Here is a 22,425-nt window from a genome sequence, read left to right as displayed (position 1 = left end):
ACATGTTTGTGTTTGTACTTTTTCTGGATGAGGTAGCGCAGGCGTGTCTGGCTTCCTTGTCACCCTCCAAGCTGCTGGCACTGCTCCAGCTGCCCCAGCTTCCCCTGCTGGCCCTCACGCTGCCCGACGAACTGCCTGAGTCCGAGCCGGACTCGCACGGGCGCCGCTCTGCAACGCACTTTCGCCGACTGCGGGCAGGACACACGCCTGCTGGAATCCAAACAAAAAAGCCAGGAAGGTTAGAAATTAGCGCTGTTCATCAATTAATTTTTAAAAAATTAAAAAAATAACCCTTTTCAATTTTCATTAATCGCAAATTTATAAATAATCACAGGCACCAAATACACCAGTTCATCACTGCACCATATGTAAATTATCTTTGGTTTTGTTTCTTCAAAAGTCCCATCGAGGTGACTTTTCAAGCAAAATTTGCCGTGCACACCAGTCGGAGTCTCCTCAATTATCTTTGCACTGGCGTAAGCATTGACCTGCTCACTGGCCTTATAGCAACCTGCACCGCATTTCAGATATCCATCCGCGGTTAAGTTAAAGGAGCATGTGGTCAAAATAAATTGTGTAATTACGTTAATACATGATTGTGATATTTTGTTGTCATTAATTATGAGTTACCGTAATTTCTCGTGTATAATGCGCACTCTGTATAATGCGCATCCCCAGTTGACCAAAATTCTGGAATCCCTTCTACCTATGTATAATGCATTTTTACAATGCATGATTTTGCTTCTACCCATATCATCAAAACAAAGTATTGTTTTCAAATAATTATTCTGAAGTTAAGCACTTTATTTGAACATGTAATACATAACCATAAAGAAATTAATGATGGTTGTTGTTTAGTCATATTTTTAAACAAATATATATATATATTTTACAAATTCAGTTTCTGCAGCGATGCGGACTTTGTATCGATCCGTCCTGGTAAAGAAGGAGCTAAGCCGAAAGGCGAAGCTCTCGATTTACCGGTCGATCGACATTCCTACACTCACCTATGGTCACGAGCTGTGGGTCGTGACCGAAAGAACAAGATCCCGGATACAAGCGGCCGAAATGAGTTTCCTCCGCTCTCCCTTAGAGATAGGGTGAGAAGCTCGGTCATCCGGGAGGATCTCAGAGTAGAGCTGCTGCTCCTTGACATCGAGAGGAGCCAGATGAGGTGGCTGTGGCATCTGATTCGGATGCCTCCCGGACGCCTCCCTGGTGAGGCGTTCCGGCCATGTCCCACCGGGAGGAGACCCCAGGGACGACCCAGGACACGCTGGAGAGACTACATCCTTCAGCTGGCCTGGGAACGCCTCGGGATCCCCCGGAAGAGATGGATGAAGTGGCTGGGGAGAGGGAAGTCTGGGCGTCCCTGCTAAAGCTACTGCCCCCGCGACGCGACCTCGGATGAGCGGTAGAAAATGGATGGATGGATGGATATTTTACAAATTCTTCCAGGGTATGTAAACTTATCAGCACAACTGTACATACAGTATATGCAGTCATACGTACCATGTCATATTGGAATGAAAGTGTAGGCTACACCTTTTTCATAACCTCGAGGTGGCGGCATATTAGAATGAAAGTGTACACCTCATAACCTCTAAGTGGCGGTGACATTGGAATTAAAGTGTAGAGCTTTTTAATAACCTCTAGATGGCGGGATACATTTATAAAATGTGAAAGCGTTTTCATTTTCCCCTATGCTTATGTATAATGCGCACTATTTACTTTTGACAATTTTGGGGGGGGGGGGAAATGCACATTATACACGAGAAATTACGGTAAGGGTTTAACTTTGACAACCTTATTAGAAATTGGACGCCCATGCCTGAATAGAAGTAAGCGGGAGGAAATCTTTGCCCACCATTCTGTCTGACGGAGATGTCAGCACGCTGTCCGGGTTTGGGTGCTTCTGCAGTCGGGATGTTGCTACAGCGGTTCCTGTTGTGGGCCGCTGGCAGGTTGCGGTCCGCCGCACTCCAGTCGGGCTCTCGCTCCCTCTCTGGAAGCAGCTGAACTTTCTGCTCAGGAGCGCTGGAAGTGAAGAGGAAATTATAATGAAGACAAATGGACTGATTCGGAAGGAGCGTGACAACAGGTAGATGGCACAAAAAAAACATGTCCTACCTTGAGATGTTTTCCGTCTTCCTGCGACTTCTTTTTCCCTTACTATTACTACTACTACTATTACTACTACTTGTGTCTACAATTGATGCCTTCTTCTTCAGCCCTTTGCCGTCTTCCCTTAACTGCAGAGAGAAAAGAACAACTGTATGAATGTAACTGTACTGGAGCATTCGAAACGTTGAATTCGCCATTGTACATTATTTTGTATTTTTCATTTATTTTTGTCCTAATACAGTAGAGACGTCTCAGCTCCTCACACCTCTTTGCATAAGATGAATAATATATGACTGTGAGGACTGTTATATTGAATGTCTAAATGTGTTGCTGCACCGTTTGTGTTCAATCGTTTACCATTATGCGTTAGGGTTACCATTAAGATAGCAGACTAAAGGCTAAGCTATGTGGTTGTTTTAAATACACGTCTATGTTTCCTACTTTTATGTTTAGTTTGACAGTAAACCAACTGGCAGTGGCATTAAACAGCTTGCAGATTAATTTTTGCTGAATTGCTCAATATTTGTCAACGTGCTACTTATTGTGAAGTGAGTTGAGTTCACTGCCATGATACAGCGTTTGTATCTCAAGTTTGCACTCGCAAGTTAAGGAGAAAAAAAGAAAACAAAACAGACACACACAAAAAAACGGCTGAATGTGATGGTTCGTATCTCGAAAAACCTGTGATTTGGGTCACTCGTGTCTCAAGGCACTACTATATTCTTATTCTTGATATTTGTGCTTTTTTTCACCGAATTATGGTACTTTTTATTTAAAATATTTGATTGTGTTTTTTCTTTGTTTTGTTATTTGTTTCATTTTCAAATTTTATTATAGTTAGAGAAAAATGTCTGTCAAAAAGCATTATTGCATTATTAAAAAGCATTATTGCATTGGCTCTTATTAAGAGTCCACAAATGTATTTAATGTTCTCACCTGTGCCACTCAAATGAGCAAATCCTTGCTCACTATAATCGTGAAATCTATTTAAACTTAAAGTACGAGAGCTGGTGGCAATGTGCCGACCTGTAGTTCGGCGCTGGCCCGCTGCTCGCAGTGCATCATGGTAGGTTCGTAGTGTCCGGCTGTGACTCATCTCGACTGGTTTGCACAGCAGCAGGCCTGGTCTTGGTCCAGGACCAAGTGTGACATTTTGAGGGAAGCCAGCAGGAATTTCCACTGGAAACATAACTGCTGCTGGCACGCCATCTTCACCTTTAAAGTCCACTGCCGTGTTTTTAGCCATCTCGCTGATGAACGCCGGTTCATTGTTGTTGTTGCAGATGTCAGGGTCCGGTGTCAGGAGCGGTTCGGTTACCAGTTCCTCATGCTCCGCATGCTCTTCGTCCGTAGCCACAGACGCCGTAGTGACCGCAGTGGGCTTGTACTTGCTGTAGTATAGGGACACCTTGTGTTTCTTCTGGGGCTGCGACAGGGTGCTGGATGAGCTCTTCTTGGATGACTGAGGACGCTGAGCGGGACTATTGAAGAGCGCCGGGGATCCACGACCCTTCCCTTTGTCCGAGGTGTGGCAGGTGTCCACATAGCTCTTACAGCTGCCCTTGGGTTTACTGCAAAAAAGGCAAACATTTAAGTATTAAAACATTTGCTCTGCCTAAGCCAAAAGAGAAAAAAAAAATGCATACTTGACAGCGTTTGGTGTGATGTTGTTGATGGGGCCATTATCCCGGGACAAGTTCGAGTTGTGGTTGCTCCGAATGGCGGGCATGGAGAACTCGCTGAGGATATATTGCGCCTGATGAAAGGCCATCAAGCAGACACCAAACAAGGAGAAGCTGAAAAGATACAGAAAAAAGAAAAAAGAGACAAGATTTCTTGTTTATCAATAGTTCAATATCCAGAGTACATACACGTTTCTCTAACCTCTACATATAACAGCAGGCCCCCACCCAACCTATTCAAATAATGTACGTTATAAAGTATGCATATATTGTGTTTTACAACAATAATTAACTATATTTATAATGTGCTGTGAATAAAATAAAAAATACAAACTTCTGGCCAGAATGTACGCAGGCAGTACCTATACTAGGGTTGGAAATCTCTGACATGAGGCCGATTCAATACATATCGAGATACACAGGTAGCGATTCGATTCAGTGTGGGCGGAACGATTCAGTACGATTCGATTCAGTGGGAGTAATACGATTCTTGATTCGATGCAAAAAAGAAAATTGGATAGTTAACATTTGCTCATGTAGACGCTAATCATAAAGAACCTTAGCTTGACTTAACCCTGTACTATAAAATGACATTTTTATAACCCTATTTTCAATCATGTAAAAGACCACTTAACCCTGTGCATTGTTGCTTGATGGCACTGAAAAAAAAAATATATATATATATATATATAAATATATACATTTTTTTTTTTTTTTTAAATATCAAATTAACTATTTAAATAGATCACAATGATGCAACCATTTATTTTGAAGATTTTCTTTTCACAAACTCTTCACAAACAGTATTTAAAGCGCCATGGAGACTCTCGCGAACCGTGCCATTCAAGCTAGGACCGTCACTGCACACACCACTGCACACACGCACTGCTATTTTTTTGTGTGTGTGTCCGCCGCGAAGTTTCTTTTTAGGGTCATAGAGTACCAACACTGACGCATATAAGTGGACTGCGAGGACTCGAGAAAAAACATTAGTTTGCCGAGTTACAGCCCATGGGAATTGCCGAGCTGTATCTACTTTTGCAATATTGTCTGCATGTTTACAACCTGCGGCGCACATTTTGCCGCCGTCGACCCAGTGTCGAGATAAGGTACGTAACGTGATGTTACATTCAATGTTTATGACTCCTGGGGGAACGATACTTTGCTATCGCTGTGACCACGAATGTAGCCAACTACTGAAAAGCTATTTGATGTGTAAATAGTGACGCTATGGAGAAATGTAGTTAAACTAGTAGTGTTGTTAGTTTCCACCACTGCTGTGTTTGGTTGTAAACTTAACGTTACCTGCGGAGCACAGCACAAGATCGCTCACGCTTGTTTTACGGGATGAAAACCAAGCCTCAGGGCAACCTATTCCTAGCCTCGGGATATCCGGTCCACGGCCCTACAATCCATGGATTTCTGGCGGATTTCTCATCGATAACGGAGTCGGCTACCGATACAGTCGTATCTCTTGCCTTTATGAACGGATATCTGGTCGCACTGGTTTATCGTTTCCAATCCCTAACGTATAACTACCGCACCGGCTTGCAAAAAAGGCGAGCCTCTTTAAAAGTACTGTATCACACTCCCATGTCCTGTTTCTGTAGCAACGCGCTTCGTGCACCTAATTCTAATTTAATCTTTTTATGGTTTAATAAAAGTGATAAAGTCCGGTACAATATACTGTATGTGTGCAGCATCAAACACCTATACAAGTTCGTCGTTTACAGCGTCCATATATCCAATCGCTCAATGTGTGGGGCGTGAACGCGAGGCACAGCTCTGATTTTAGTAGTTTTCAGTGTAGTGGAGTAGCAGCGCTTGTCCAGCCTGAGGCATTTTAGTCTCTGACACAACCCTCCTCTTCTTGAGCTTTTTACAAAAGGCAAGGGACCGCGCTCCACCTATTTATTGCTCAGTAAAATGCCTCATTTCCGAACCGCCATTTCCGCTTCATCATCATTTGGTGCGCCATCAAGCGAGCCAGTGGGGGAATGTCGGCAGTCGAAACGAAATATAAAAGATCAAATACTGAAAAATAAATCAAGATGGTAGAGGAGCTGACAGGCTTAATCAGCATTGTGTCGTCTTGAGTAGTGGCTTGTTTTTTTGTTTTTGTTTTTTAACAAAACAAATGTATTGAAAAAAATTACAGATTCCAGGTATAAATGTAAAGTAATGACACAAGAGTTACAGGTACTGACCAGGTGAAGATGAGCGTGACCACCCAGAAAGATTCCTCCCAGCTGGGGCCCGGCACAACCTGGGCACAGAGGGGCAACATGTGGTGGGGCAGCGTCACGTTGAGGGTGAACGGAAAGGCGGTGCCTCGCGACGTCACCAGCACCAGGTCACGGATCACCCAGGACGACGTGAAGTCCGGCGTGAACCTGGAGGGGTTCAATAAAAAAACTGTTTTGTTGTGTGGTTCTCCCTGTGAAGACTAGTTAGAGGTCTAGCCAACATGAAAACCGGAGAGTAGGGCTGAGTGATTGAATGATTTTACCGATTAAATATTGTTTTCTTGTCTGGAATTTTTTTGAGGAGACTTCCGTAGTTCAAGTGTTCCCGCTGATGTGCACTGTTAATACTAACAACACGGCTACGAACAGAGAGGAGGTAGTTTATAAAAGCACATGAAAGCTTCGCGATTTGGTCCCTACAATTACCAACTGTTTTTCAAAAGTGAGATGAATTCCTGCTAAGAAATAGACAATATGAGTGGAATAATTTTCACATTGTTTTCCGTATTACAAGAAAGAAGCCCGAAGGAAGCCAATCACAGCGTAAACTGAGCGGAATATTGACATGGTGCCCAAAAAAAAGAAAAATGATTTATCGACATTGGAAACGTTTGACCCGAGGTATGTGCTTCTAAACATTCAACATTTGTCGAGGTTGCCTTGCCTCCCATGTACATATGGACCAACAGTGTCATAGGGTGATGATGGCAAATTTTATGTTGAATTGTTGTTAAATGTTAATTTATTTAAGACCTTGTAAAGTGAATTGAGTGAATTTGTTTCGTTGAAAGATAATTGCTGATAACGTGCAAAGACAACAGTATGTAGGACTCAATAGTGGAGATACAAACTGTTTTTCCACATTTCAGTTTTCCTGACTTTTTTGGCATGGCTAGAACTGTGCCCACTGCACTTTTACGTCAGGCATGAGTCTCCCATCCTCCACAATATAAAAACTTGACTGCCTTCGTTTGCATCAGTGGTTATCTACTGCAATTGCGAGGTACTTATTATTACTACGCCCACGCCTGTTAGAGCAAAAGCCAGGTAGTGGCTTGCGCCTCTCATCACGGCGCAGAAAGCCCTGTAACAACCTGGTGGGATATATTCCCGTTACTGGAGACTTTACGTGGATATATCTTAACCTGTGTAGGGGGCGGCACGGTGGACAACACGGTGGACGACTGGTTAGAGCGTCAGCCTCACAGTTCTGAGGACCCGGGTTCAATCCCCGGCCCCGCCTGTGTGGAGTTTGCATGTTCTCCCCGTGCCTGCATGGGTTTTCTCCGGGCACTCCGGTTTCCTCCCACATCCCAAAAATATGCATTAATTGGAGACTCTAAATTGCCCGTAGGAGTGAATGTGAGTGCGGATGGTTGTTTGTTTGTATGTATGTGCCCTGCGATTGGCTGGCAACCAGTTCAGGGTGTACCCCGCCTCCTGCCCGATGACAGCTGGGATAGGCTCCAGCACGCCCGCGACCCTAGTGAGGAGAAGCGGCTCAGAAAATGGATGGATGGATGGGATGTGTAGGCATAAGAAAGATGCTTGACGAAGCAGCATCCATTTTTCAGGTCACAGTATTAGCATTTGATTGAAAGTTGACAGTCGAGCGGAGCGTGGTTTCCCACAGCATTTAAGAGGGGAGATGAGCTTGATTTTTCATGATTATGAGGCCTTATTTTATATACTGTATTTGGCAGTTATTAAACTTTGGCAGGATTGTTAACAACACTCTTCTCTGCAGTGTGTCAAATTTAGAAGACATTTATTTTCACTTTCCAGGGGGTTTAAGGATCCTGTTTACATACATGTTTTGACAAAAGGGACATTTTCTAATGGGAATCACTTAGCTTCACATTATCTGTAAAGCAAAATATATTTCCATTATTTCTGTGGACGTTGATGCAGGTTAGTGCTGGAAAAAAAGCTCATGTTTCAAAGCTCATTTGGTATCTGAAGAAATAAAGTAAATCTCAGAATAAAACAAAAAATAACTTGGCAGTCAATTGCTTTTTCTATAGGCAAATAGGGAAAAAAAATTATTAACATTTTATTTTTGTGAAAGAAAATCTGAGATTTTATTTTAAGGCCATATCGGCCAGCCCTACCCTAAAAAAAAAATAACTAAGTAAAAGTAACTGAAGCCCCGCGACCCTAACCAGGATAAGCGGTGTTGAAAATGGATGGATGGAGGTAACTGAAGCCACAGCCACTACGACTTACGCTACGGTGATCTCCGAAGAGGCATTGTGGTCGAGGCTGAAGGAGCGACACTGCAGCACCTCGAAACCAAAGCCCTGACACTTGTAACCGTTGACGTTCATGGATGTGACCGTGAGTGGCAGCTCGCCAGCATTCTCCACCTTGAAGCTCTTGTGGATGGCGAAGAGTGGCTTGTTATTGCCGCGCAGGCCTGGTAGAGATTTGATTAAATGTTATTATCATCCATTTGTTAATAGATATTTATGATAAAAACACATATTTGAGCCCTTACCATCTCTGCACTCCATCAGCGTGGACTGAGGGACATTGAAGCGCAGAGAGGCGCCCGGACCGGGCAGCTTGCCCCCAACCCTCAGCAGCTCTTTGGCCCCATGGCCCTTCACCATTACCATGTCGAACACAGTCAGGTTGTTCCTGAAAATGTATACACACACACACACACACACACACACACACACACATACATACAGAGTTACTTAAAGCCCACTCAATTTAACCATCGAAAGTGGACAAAATATGGGAGCTCAAATTAAAATGGCAATCTTTGTGTGTCTTTTCAGGTATGGCTTCTTGAGATTTTTTTTATGGGTCTACTTGTGATAGACATGCTTACCAAATTTCATTTTGCTAAGTGAAACTTTTTTCTTGGGGTTGCTAACCGAGCCTAAAATGCCAAATAAAAATGGCAAACTTTCTGTGTCTTTTTGGAAATGGCTTCTTGAGTCTTTTTTGTGGCTTAAATCCTGATAGACACTCCTAACAAATTTCCCGTTGCTAAGTAAAACTAGCTACAGGGGCTGAATTCTTTTTTTTTTTTTTTTTTTTCTGGAGGGTGTTACTGTACCATCATGGTTGCTTCAAACTAAAATGGCTGACTTCATGTGTCTTTTTGGACATGCCTTCTGGTAATTTCTTTGTGGGTCTACTCATGATAGACATGCCTACCAAATCTCATGTTGTTAAGTGAATGTGCCTTTGGGAGCTGAATTTTCAGAACTCCTGCTTACCTGATGATGAGGATGGTGGTGGTGGGTTTGTGTTCGGATGGCCTAAACATGACGGCGACCTCCCGGGACTCCCACGGCTGCAGCAGCAGGCGCAGGACCCCCTCCCCCCTCGAGGCCTCCATGTCCTCACTCACCTGAATAAGCACACAGGAAGTTGTCAAGGAATGTCCTGAGGGCAAAAAGAAATAATGTCATCTTATTTAAACTCACCTTGAGGGGTGCGTTCAACAGAGAGAACTCTGCAGTGCTGATGTTGATGGCCAGAGGGCTTATGTTAAACCTGCAAAACAAAAAACATCCACTACGTTTAGACAAGTAGTAACCAAGAGGAAAAGACAACCGTGAAAAACAAAACACTGCAAAGCTGAGATAAGAATGTGAATCTGTAAATAATAAATGCATAAATAAATAATCTAAAAATAAAAAATAAAAAATAAATGATCTTCTATTATACCATTTGGTGAGAAGATCCAGAGCCCCAAGTGGGGAAGGATAAAGGGAGAGAATCTGGATTTCCACAGAAACCACAGATGAGGAAGGGTTCTTAAGCAACAAAGTTTTCACCTAAAACGTAGAGAAACAGTTTCATTTTTCAGTATTATTCGTTTTAAGCTTGCGGTGTCAATGGTGACCGTTTTACTGCTCACCTTCCTCTCGTTGATGGGCGTGGCCCCAAAATCCAGAGGCGAGGATGTCTCCACAGGGAGTCTGGGCCACCTGGAAACATATACAAAGTAGTTAATGAAAAATGATGGAAGATCTCAAGGTATTACAATCACAAGAGAGTTTAGAAGCTTGTTGTACTTAAATGGCCCTCTTTCATATCCAAAAGGCCTCTTTATACTCCCTCGGTCGCGTGGCCGACAGCGCCCGCATTGCATTACGTGACCGACAAATTGCCCCGCACAGCACCTCTGCGTAGCTTGCCGCGCACCCGACAAAAATTGTTGCTGCGCGTCGAACACCGCAGAGATCAACTCTCGTGATTGGTCCGTTATAGTCACAAGCTGTGATGACGTACCAGCGTGCCGCTTGGTTCTACATACCATCTACGTCGCTGCCTTCACGATCGATTTTGAAGCATAATTATACGTATCATCTGGTCATCTAGGTCCATTTGTTCTGTCCCGGTCGCCATTGTTGTTGCTTTGTTCCTTGCTACTGAAAGGAAAGTAAAAACGGCTACCCGAAATGGCAAAAAAATATGTAGAGGAAACTCCACCCTCTGGTGTCCTATCCAATACCAGCCGTAGCAGTTCTCCAAGTCGGGCGACTTGGAGAACTGCAGCACACTTTCAAAACAGCGCGCGTGGGTTGCGCTCGAGTATAAAGGCAAACTACGCGAGGGACAGCCGCAGTGACGTCAGCGCAGTCGTCGTCCGCGCGAGTATAAAGAAGCCTGAATGAAGGCTCCACAACACTCACAGGAACAAGTGTGGGGGTCATGAACTATCTTACAATTAATGCGACCACTCCTTTCACCAGATAATAAAAATAATCAACAGACATCTTGCACAATAAAAACCAACAGAACGATAACGACGTTAAATCCCCAAAACAGTCCACGGCACATATGCGCAGCCGATTTCACACCATTAATTAATGCCACCACTCCTCTCACTAGTTATTCATGATAACTGCCAGCATGTACAATATAAATGAAAAATAAAAACTAATCCACTATTTTTTTTTACATTCATACAGTAAAAAATTCTGACTTTATTCTTGTAAGTTTGGCAATTTTTAGTTTCCAGCGGGGTCGTATTGGTCCTTCCAGTTACCAAAATAACTATGAATAAAGTAATCTGTGGTTCACTTTTCATGAATTCACCAATTTTTTTTTTTCATTGCCCCCATTCTATTCCCAGCTATTTTGCTGAAAAACTCAACTACAGTAGACCCTAGCGGTTCGCGGGTGATAGGGACTGGGCCCGACCGCGAATAGCGAAAATGAGCACAAAATCGACGCCCTATTATAATAGCTTTTAAAAAAAGAAACAAAGGAAGTTTTTTTTTTTTAACCCAAAAACATTCTTGAATAAGCGAAGACATAACGCCGTTTCCCACGAAAAACAGGGGTTGCACCCCCCCCCCCAGCTTTTTTTTTTTAAATTCAAAAGAAAATTTGCATATAGGTGAATCCACGGGTGCCAAACGGTGAATATGGGGGGTCCACTGTATTTATGTTTTTTTGTGCTCTTTCTGAAAGATTTTTCTAAAACACCCTAAGATGCCAAAGATGTCGCTAAATCCAAGTCTTGATAGAAAAGGGTCAACTACTGGACATTGAAATGATACGTCTCAAATGAGAGACAAGCTTTGTATGTTTAGAAGGAGATAACTTTAGCCTGGGTTGTTAGTGGACGTTATGGAGCGTCTTTGTCATATGTGCATGTAAACTTCCGGGGGATTTCTTCTAAATTAAAACATCTGTGTAAACCATTTACTTTAAAAGGTATCTTTGTAAGATGAGTTGCTAATGATAAACTGTTTTGGGTTTATAACTTGTGGTATAATTATGGTCTAAACCATTCATATATATCTATTGGCCTTATCGGTATCGCCCGATAAGCAGCATTTTATGCTGATCGGTTTTAATGTCATAATTCGCCGACCCGATCAATCACGTCATTGATCGATTCCGCTAAAGACATTTACTACGTGTCACGATCGTGCACATTATATTTGAATCCAAAAGCTAGTTTATTTTTAGCCTTGTTGCGTGTCTTTTGACGTAGACCTGTAAATATCTGACAGACAATAAAGTTATTTTTTGTTTTAAAAACATGTCGGCGGCGTGGAACAGACAACACGTCTGAGACAGACAACACTTAAATCCCGGATCAGACTACAAGACAAATTTGCTCTTTCACGCTTGCACTTTGTCAGACAACTGTAATAAAACCTTGTATTCCGATACCACCGCATTCCGTTTTTTACGATTTATCTTGTCAACTCAAATACGACCGGATACACTCGCTACCGTGGCAACGACAACAAGAGTGGAGCGTGCCGAATTTGTATTATAAGGACAAAATGGGGGAAAAAGTGTGTTGGTTGTCACCGGTGTTCAGGACAGGAGAGGACGTTCGTTTAATTTAATTACAGTAATTTAGCACCCATTATTTCTGTCATGCTGTAATGTTGGTTTGACCTGACTGATTAGAATACACGATTTGACTAGAGCAGTGATTTCCAACCTTATGGAGCCAAGGAACATATTTTACAATTGAAAAATCTCACGGGACACCAACAAACAAAAATGTCAAAAAAAAGTAATACATTAATTACTGCATTTACTTCATGCCATCTAATATAAGACCATTCATTTGTTCTGTCACTATGCCTCATTGGCATAAATAAAGGAACGAAGATACATTTATTGTAAATATAATTTTTTGAGCAATTAGGTACACAAGCATATACATACAGTAAATGAACAGGTCATTTAAATAGAAACATTCCTCTATCATGTAATCGGATCGGTTATCGTTTTTTTAAACTCGCTGATCGGCCCCAAAAATCCTGATATACATGTTTTTTTTTTCTTTTTTGAAATAGTTAATCACAGCAAGGCTGATCCTGCGACGAGCAGGGGATTGATTACTACACTCAAAATAAGCCACAAGTCAGTACAGTAAAGGCATCATTTCATGACTTTTGCGTTTTGTGAGGCTGACCTGCAAGGCAGATTGTCTTTGTGGTTTTGCCACCGGGAGAAGAGTTCGGCAGCCAGCTTGCTGTCCACTGTCCAAGATGAGCGAGAGAAGTCTGGAAGAAGTGTCCTCTGCCATTCTGAGCGACCTAAGCAGGGGACAATTTAAGAAAAAAAAAATAATTTGTTAAAAAGACTACTATTTAAAAGTTTTGATGTAATTTTGATGTCTCACCTGCTTCGGACAACTTCAGCGCGCACAGTCGTCCACACTCTTGCTCAGACTCAAAGACCATGTCTCCCTGCTGAGATTGTAAACAATTATTACCATACAGTAGGGCTGGGCAATATAGCTTAAAACAAAATCTCACATTTTTCTCACTGACATAGTTTAATTTGAATACCATTCAAAATAAAGTAAATGTGTACTGCCTGATCACTCATGTTTTCTGTAAAATACAAAAAAGAGGATGAACATCAGATTCTCCCATGTTATGTAAACCTATGAGAACAACTGTACCTTGGGTCAAAAAAGTACAAAATGTGGATAAATTACTCCTTCTGCAACATAAGTGGGTACCATGTCTTGGGCAATGGTCTGTGTGATTGACTCCTTATGGCCAGAAATTATGTTAAGACCACAGTTTTTAACCTCTCTTACAGGATAAAACCAGGCATCATATAATGTCAGCAGGGCTAACGAATATTTGTAGACCATAGTATTCCACAGACTATGCCATCGATTAATCGCATACAAATTTATTTTGCATTATTAAACATAATAAAGTGCATGTGAAGTGAAGGTATTATTTTTGTCTACTTGGGGTCACCATCCTCACATTCTACTGTAGTATCATTGACTTTGAGTGTGTATGGCTTTAAAAAGGCGGCCCCTGCCTTGGTGAGTGACGTGGGCGTGAGCGAATGAGAGTGTAGAGTTGCCTGGCTCTTAACTGTCTGCGTGTTGAGTGACCTAGCGCGAGTTGTGGCCATCGGCAGCTTGTGTATAAATGTGCTTATTCCCTGTTTTGTTTTCTTAAAGTTTTTCAAAAAAGCAAATAAAAATGCGCTGGCAGCTATGTCAATCCCTGACCACTTATTACACATTCTAACTTGCGTTGGTAGGCTATATCAAAATTAGCTAACATAAATACATTATCTCATGTTGGCGTTCGTAGATGCGCTTTTGTGGTACAGATTGAACTTTATCAACCTTGTTGAGTGTGAAATGATCACAAACATTAGACATTCTCTGTTTGTTACAGACTCTTTCCTCCTGGTTCCCTGCCAAGGCGCCAACTTATTTCTACACAGAGCGGTGAGTACGACTGCAATAACAATAGTCTGTACGGAAAAATCATCCCTGCAAAGCTTCAACGCTTAGATTTTGCTTCAACCTTGGTTGTTATCGAATTATTGGAGGTATTCGATTATTCGTTGCAGTCGTAAATGTCAGCATTTCATTTGGAAAGTAGTGATATTTGACATTTTTAGTGCTTTCCACATATTCAACCATTTTCCCATTGCAGACCAAATCGTCAAATTCTACTTATATATATATATATATTATGAAGGGCATGAGAGTTAAAAAATGTATAAAAACATAAATTTGGACTAATCTATAAAAACTGATGAATCACCAAGCCTGACAATGTACATTTCCCTACAGTGACACCACTCTGCAAAAATAGTTTTTTCGTACCTTGGAAGGATCAGCGTGAAAGTAGAGAGGGACGCGCACGGTTGTGCCCAGTTTGGTGTTTAGGTCAAGCGTGAAGGAGTGGCTGGCCGGCAGCGCCCTGTTGAAGAGCTGCAGGGACAACACGGGCCAACAGCCTTGTGGCACCGTCAGCGGGCTGTGGAAGTTCACCACCTGGTAGCCAGAGAGGGCCAGAGATAGCACGGTAAACTATGCAAAGTCACATTACAGTGTGACTATGTTGTCACGATATCACCATTAATTTTTTAAGCACATTTTTAATGAGATTTTACATTATACAGTCACCCCACAAATATTCTCGGTTTGGCCCCCACGGATTCACCTATTCGCAGGTTTTTTTTTTTTATTTTTTTTTTTTTAAATTTTCACTTTTTTGGGAGGGGCAACTGACCCCCTGCCCCTCCCTTTTTTTCAGAGAAAACACTTATTGCCGGTATATCCCCTCTTATTCAATTATTTTTGGGGTTAAGAAAAAAAAATATTTCAATGTAATTATAATGGGCATCAATTATTTTCACTAATCATGGTCAGGTCTGGTCCCTATTACCTGCAAATAGCGGAGGTCCAATTTACAGCCAAGCCTGACTTTTCCTGAGAGTGACATACTTTTAAAAAAGTATGTTCAAAGAAGTTTAAGTATGTTAAAAATTATATTCTCTCCTTATCACAGATTTTCAGCTATCGTGAGTGGGAATGTATCCCTGTGATACACTGGTTTAACATTCCTTTTTAAATTGTGTACCTTAATCGCCCCCTGCACTTTGTGTGAGAGGCTGACGCTCGTCACAGTGAGTGGCAACGTGAAGGGGTTGGTCAGCCACAGATCCACCTGCTCTGTAGTTTTTTGTTTCACTTGGAAAAGGCTGGACAGGTCCTCCGTGCTCCACCTACAACCAGGTATAAAGAACAGACATAATAGCAGTAGTCTTTCTGTTGATTTCCATTCTCCTATGAGGCAGTCTGGTGTAAGCGCAAGCAACCTTTGCATTCGGCAAAACAGGTGAAAGCCGCTTCCTTCCGGCACGGGTAAATGGCGGAACCCTATAGCAGGAGACCGGCACAAAGAACCTGTAGGAACTTTAAATGTCTAAAATGTCTTTTTTTAACACAAGATGTCACCACAGAGCCATCAAAGACGACAAGATCCAATGGTTAGGCTTTATTTGTGTTTACGTACAGTGGGTACGTAAAGTATTCAGACCCCGGTAAATGTTTCAATCTTTGTTATATTGCAGCCATTTTCTAAAATTATTTAAGTTCATTTTTCCCCTCTTTAATGTACACCCAGCACCCCATATTGACAGACAAAAACAACGAAATTGTTGAAATTCTTGCAGATTTATTAAAAAAGAGAAACTGAAATACCACACAGCCATAAGTATTCAGACCCTTTGAGACTCATATTTAACTTGGGTGGTATCCATTTGTTCCGATTATCCTTGAAATGGTTCTACGCCTTCATTGGAGTCCAGCTGTGTTTGATTCTACTGATTGGACTTGATTAGGAAAGCCACACACCTTTCTATATAAGACCTTACAGCTCACAGTGCATGTCAGAGCAAATGAGAATCATGAGGTCAAAGGAACTGCCTGAAGAGCTCAGAGACAGAATTGTGGCAAGGCACAGATCTGGCCAAGGTTGCAAAAAAAAATCTGCTGCACTTAGGGTTCCTAAGGGCACAGTGGCCTCCATAATCCTTAAATGGAAGACGTTTGGGACGACCAGAACCCTTCCTTGAGCTGGCCGTCCGGCTAAATTGAGCAATCTGGGGAGAAGAGCCTTGGTGAGAGAGGTAAAGAATAATCCAAAGATCACTGTGGCTGAGCTCCAGAGATGCAGTTGGGAGATTGGAGAAAGTTCTAGAAAGTCAACCGTCAATGCAGCCCTCCACCAGTCGCCCGACGGAAGCCTCTCCTCAGTGCAAGACACATGAAAGCCCACATGGAGTTTGCTAAAAAAAAAACCCGGAGGACTCCAAGATGGTGAGAAATAAGATTCTCTGGTCTGATGAGACCAAGATAGAACTTTTTGGCCTTAATTCTAAGCAGTATTTATGGAGAAAACCAGGCACTGCTCATCACCTGTTCAATACAGTCCCAACGGTGAAGCATGGTGGTGGCAGCATCGTGCTGTGGGTGTGTTTTTCAGCTGCAGGGACAGGACGATGAATGCGGCCAAGTACAGGGATATCCTGGACGAAAACCTCCTCCAGAGTGCTCAGGACCTCAGACTGGGCCGAAAATTCACCTTCAACAAGACAATGGGCCTAAGCACACACCTAAAATATCAAAGGGAGTGGCTTCAGAACAACTCCGTGACTGTTCTTGAATGGCCCAGCCAGAGGCCTGACTTACACCCAATTGAGCATCTCTGGAGAAACCTGAAAATGGCTGTCCACCAACGTTCACCATCCAACCTGACAGAACTGGAGAGGATCTGCAAGGAGGAATGGCAGAGGATCCCCAAATCCAGGTGTGTAAAACTTCACAAGAAGACTCATGGCTGTGTTAGCTCAAAAGGGTGCTTTTACGAAATACTAAGCAAAAGGTCTGAATACTTATGACTGTGTGATATTTCAGTTTTTCTTTTTTAATAAATCTGCAAAAATTTCAACAATTCCGTTTTTTTTCTGTCAATATGGGGTGCTGTGTTTACATTAATGAGGAAAAGAATTAACTTAAATTATTTTAGCAAATGGCGTCAATATAACAAAGAGTGAAAAATGTATGGGGGTCTGAATACTTTCCATACCCACTATATATCACATCACATTTGTATAAATGAAGAATATGCATGTGTTTAGCTTTTGTCTGAAGACACCAGACAAAGAAAACTAAATTTTAGCAAGTTCGGCTTCAAAACATTATGTCATCATCTGGTAGTTATGCTCTTTAGCACAGTATACACAGGAAGTCCGCTAACTTGTTTTCCAGCTTTGGTCACATGACATTCAGCAAATAGCGGGTTATCATGAATAATTGGAGAATGGAGCTATTGCATTCATTATATGATTGTACATTGCCATTGTGCATATTTCCTGAGCATCACGGAGCATTTGATAACCAAATTATTTCTCGTAGTTTTGTTTATTTCTATTGAGCAAGGTAGTGGTTATCATGAATAATTAAAAATCCAAGAAAATCACACAATTGCAAAATATTGTGTCGGTGTTAACACCTCCGAACAGCAGATTTAAGGTTTAACTGACATTTCTTAAGGATAATTAGGGCCTTAAAAAAACAATGTAAGGATTTTGAGAGTCTGCTGGCACCCTGTACTATATTCCTTTAATTTGTCAAATGTGTCATTATTACCTGTGTGTGATATGTAATCCGGCCAGGTTGTGGGTCATCTGGGTGCCGAGAACCTTTAAACTGATATGACTAACACATTTCCTTCCGTGGCCTGGCATAGAACCTGGAATCACACACAAAAACAGTATGGTAAATAAACAGTGACCAGGAAACTACGGTGGCTTAAAAAGGTTTACCTCTGCAGGTGAGGGTGGCCACTTCAGTAAAGTTTTTCGCTTCTGATCGCAGAACAACTCGATTTATTTCCAGACTGGCTTCCACTTTGGACAGCACCTGCATGTCCTTGGTGGATTTAAAACACACTGTCATACATACATTTCTATTTATAACAAGTCAAAAACACATTCAACTCACCTTTATATGGAGCCTTTTGCTTCCGGAATTTTGCATATAAACTCCTATTTTTGGTTCCCCTGTGGCAGAAACGAAAAGACAATACCAAAAAAATTACGTGTTAAAACAAATTCAGTACAAATGAAACCAAATATTCCAGTTCAATCCGCCTGTTAACACACAGACTTATAGGAGTAAGAAAGCCAGAGAGCTGTCTTTGGGTGGAAAGATGTTTTGCCTCTCATCCGAACAGGCTTCATCAGTTCATGCAAAAAGCCTTAGTTAGGACAGACTAGCCAAGAGAGGCAAAACGTCTTCTAAGACAACCAGAACAGTCCAGTTGCGATAAATTAAATGCCCTGAGGATTAAATGACCAGGATGAATGAGAATATTCACAGGCACAAAGCCATTGGTTAAACAGTGAATATCCCTTCAGAACTGTGAGGCAGATGTGCTAACCAGTCATCCACTTCGCCGCCTCAAAAAAGTATATCATTTTACTAAATACAATGCTATGAATTTATTTTACTAGGTGTGACAAGGCAACACCCACCTACTGCTGCTAGTCCAGCAGCAGGGGCCACTAGCAGCAACAGGATGTGCTCAATGACGTAAGGCTTGAGCTTGTCCAGGTCGGCGGGCTGGTCACCACGTGCCGACAGGTCCATCTGCAGGCTGAGGTGCTCCTCGCTCTGGAGGCAGGAACCCTAAGAAGGGGGAAAAAAAGGAAAGAGTTGTTGAGGCTTCCCAACCATAAGAATACTGTAAGCGCTTTTCTTCCAGAGGAGCGACAATAATATGGACACAGAACATACCTGTGAATTCATGAAAAAACTCTTGGGGAGGCTGCACTCGAGCACTAGACCCAGTATGGTGATGTTGGACACATCTTCCTGAGGGAGAAACAAACAGACACTCATGTTTATATAGTTTACATTTTATTTGTAAAAGAAAATTAAGCTGTAGTTACTTTAATGACTGCAGTCAACTGCTTGAAAAAATTAAATATTTTAATTAAAAAAAACAAAAACAATCAATTCAATACCAAAAATAAATAAAACATAAAAATAAATAGTGCAATCAATAAAATATGTAAATCACATTTTATATTTTATTTAAGAATACATTGGCTACAAAACATCCATCCATCCATTTTCTGAGCTGCTTCTCCTCACTAGGGTCGCGGGCGTGCTGGAGCCTTTATTTAATAAATATTTAATGATTTAAGGTAATTAATTTAATAACATATTTTCAATCAAAATGTTCACATATTTCATTAAATAAAAATTATATTTTAATAGATAACTTTTATAGATAAAAAGAATTCAATACAATATTTACAATAATGTATTTTTAATAAATACACGTGAATAAATACGATATATCATAAAAACATCTTAATCAATACAAAATATATCAAGAAAGTTTAAATAATTTCATACCTCTTTGTAGAAAACGTTACGTGTGTGTTTTAGAAAACCCACCATTTCCAACACAGATGAACGCGTACCTGAGTTTGGGTCAACTTGATACTCTGTATGTGAGGGAACACCAGTAGACTGTCCTTCCGTTGGACAGACTTTAACGAGCCCTGGTGGACACCCACACCAAAGACCTGGGAGAAACAACAAACAGCGGTTAACTATTTTTACATTTGTATGACTATAGAAATCACGAGGGACGTAACGATTGCCAAATCTATTTGTTATATATTAAGGTAGAGTTGGTTCTTGAGTTCCTAAAGGCTGAGGCAAGTTATCTTTGAATACTAACATTTTAAGGTGGATTTGTTTCTAGAGTTCTAAAGGCTAACATAAGCAAGATTCTCATGCTAAAATATTAAGGTAGATTTGGTCTTGAGTTCTGCAGGTTAACGCAAATTAACTTAGAAAGCTAACATATTACGTCATATTTGGTTTTGGAGTTAGAAAGGCCAAGGCAACATGACGGCATATTTTGTTTTGGAGTTAGAAAGGCCAAGGCAACATTCTTATTGATAAATGTGTTCTGTCTCACAATTAGATGAACAACATCTAGAATGCAGTTAACATTCTTGTGGCTGAATCTGGTTCTCCGGGCAGATGACAGTTAGCTTGGAATCCTAACAGTTGTGTTCTCATCGGTAAATATGGTTCCATTCCACCACCAAATGAGCATTATCTGAGAATGCTAACATCTACATTTAGGTGAGAGAAACTAGGCGTGGTACAGAAACAACTACTTTTACAAACACTCATAGAGCAACCTAACCAGCTGGAGTGGATCAACTGAACTAGTTTACTACGGTGAAATAAAGTATTTGCAAAGCATATAATAAGTGTATTTACAGCTTGGTTAAAATCAATTTGTGACTGTAATTGGTTTTTCGTGACGTATGGCTCATATTTAGTAGCCAGACACAATTTCAGTTTTATGGCTATCGTTCCTGGTACCCTTCAGTGGTGGCATCGTGAATGAAAACCTAAAGATTTGCAGAGTTGATCCTTTTGATGCTCACTGAGCTTAAGTCTCGTGTGGTTTGTTGAAGTCTTGCATAATAATATTAAGTATAAATCCATCTAAAGCTGTCACATACTGTATTTTTTAAAAAGCATGCAAAAATCCACTGACCTGATATGAAAGCAGCCCGTGGGCTGACGTGTTTATAAATAATGTGTTTTCTACGTTGCCCTCCTCAGATGGGAGGAAAATTAGTTTAAAAGATGTTTTCCCTCTAGGTGGGATCACCTGGAACAGAAAATAAAATGTTCTTTCAAGAGGCCAGAGAATGGTGAGTCAACATGATATTCCACACACTTACTCTTCTGTGGAAGGAAGGTATGTAAAAGTGCCTGCTTGATGTAAACATGGACAGCAGCGTCACAGGAACTTCCTGGTTGGGGTTGTGTACATGTATGGTTTCGGCTCTCGGCAGCCCCAGGGGCCTGCAAAAAAGACAGTGGACGCTGGGTAACAGGTCGCCACAGATGCACAAGTTCAAGTTCAATGGGCCTGATTACTAAGATCCCAAATAGTGGGCGCTAAATGGCATGTTCACTTTAACTAATTGGGGGCACTGTTGGTAACAGGCCTAATAGTATTGGAGACCGTTGTATTTAAGACGATTTACGCTTTGGGTAGCTTGGATGGTTTACACCATGGAACATCTGCGAGAGTGGCCCGGTGGATGAGTGGTTAGCACAGCTGCCTCACAGGTTAGAGGTTGTGGGTTCGTATCCAGGGTTTGACCATCCTCTGTGGAGTTTGCATCTTCTCCCAATTGGAAGAAATGTATCGCTCCAATAATTTTGGGGAAGCCAGAAACCACATAAAGGCTATGTTTTGTTGGCTTTAACTCATCCCAAAGACGTGGCAATGTGGCCATGCTACACAACATTACATTTAAAATTTGGGAGAGCACACCCGAGGTCTGCACCAATTGTCGCAGTACGCTGAAATGATCCACATTCGCGATATGACATGACGCCTTGTGACTGGCTCCAAGTCAGCCCTTAGATCATTCAGAAGCTCCAAAATTGACACATCACATTGCGTGTGTTAAATTCATCTATACGTCACATCACAGCACAAAGCCTGTTACTTACTGATTTCCGAACATTAACACCGCTGGCTGGAAATGCAACGGTCTCCCATTCTCCACATTAAATGGAGAGGAGCTGTTAGAGAGAAGGAACAACATTAAATGCACAGCACATTAAAAAATAATTAAAATTATGTAATAAAACAAGCAGCACGGTGGACGACTTGTTAGAGCGTCTGCCTCACAGTTCTGAGGACCGGGGTTCAATCCCCAGCCCTGCCTGTGTGGAATTTGCATGTTCTCCCCGTGCCTACGTGGGTTTTCTCTGGGTACTCCGGTTTCCTCCCACATCCCAAAAACATGCATGGTAGGTTAATTGAAGTCTCTAAATTGCCCCTAGGTGTGAATGTGAGTGTGAATGGTTGTTTGTTTATGTGTGCCCTGCGATTGGCTGGCAACCACTTCAGGGTGTACCCCGCCTCTCGCCCGGAGATAGCTGGGATAGGCTCCAGCACGCCCGCGACCCTTGTGAGTATAAGCAGTACAGAAAATGGATGTCCACATACTGACTATCAGTATGTTAGAAGCCCGTACTG

At 41.7% G+C, this 22,425-nt stretch overlaps 1 protein-coding gene across 1 annotated transcript in view; it reads right to left on the bottom strand.

Annotated features, from left to right (window-relative positions):
• The window catches only part of tmem131l (transmembrane 131 like), a 42,370-nt gene that overhangs the window by 6,000 nt on the left and 13,945 nt on the right, over window positions 1–22,425 (bottom strand). Inside the window, 26 exon segments of the mRNA XM_061679988.1 lie at window positions 19–210; window positions 1,868–2,037; window positions 2,131–2,252; window positions 3,151–3,210; window positions 3,212–3,695; window positions 3,771–3,920; window positions 6,014–6,199; window positions 8,279–8,468; window positions 8,550–8,692; window positions 9,286–9,419; window positions 9,496–9,565; window positions 9,740–9,849; window positions 9,933–10,002; window positions 12,966–13,089; window positions 13,176–13,245; window positions 14,643–14,813; window positions 15,403–15,547; window positions 17,976–18,078; window positions 18,152–18,257; window positions 18,330–18,388; window positions 18,863–19,016; window positions 19,125–19,202; window positions 19,820–19,924; window positions 20,920–21,036; window positions 21,110–21,233; window positions 21,894–21,965. Of these exon segments, the coding sequence (XP_061535972.1) occupies window positions 19–210; window positions 1,868–2,037; window positions 2,131–2,252; window positions 3,151–3,210; window positions 3,212–3,695; window positions 3,771–3,920; window positions 6,014–6,199; window positions 8,279–8,468; window positions 8,550–8,692; window positions 9,286–9,419; window positions 9,496–9,565; window positions 9,740–9,849; window positions 9,933–10,002; window positions 12,966–13,089; window positions 13,176–13,245; window positions 14,643–14,813; window positions 15,403–15,547; window positions 17,976–18,078; window positions 18,152–18,257; window positions 18,330–18,388; window positions 18,863–19,016; window positions 19,125–19,202; window positions 19,820–19,924; window positions 20,920–21,036; window positions 21,110–21,233; window positions 21,894–21,965 (3,509 nt within the window).

This window comes from Phycodurus eques, chromosome 6 (assembly GCF_024500275.1).
Source record: "Phycodurus eques isolate BA_2022a chromosome 6, UOR_Pequ_1.1, whole genome shotgun sequence".
In the NCBI taxonomy this organism is placed as follows: domain Eukaryota; kingdom Metazoa; phylum Chordata; class Actinopteri; order Syngnathiformes; family Syngnathidae; genus Phycodurus; species Phycodurus eques.
This window is presented reverse-complemented; position numbering and strand designations above follow the sequence as displayed.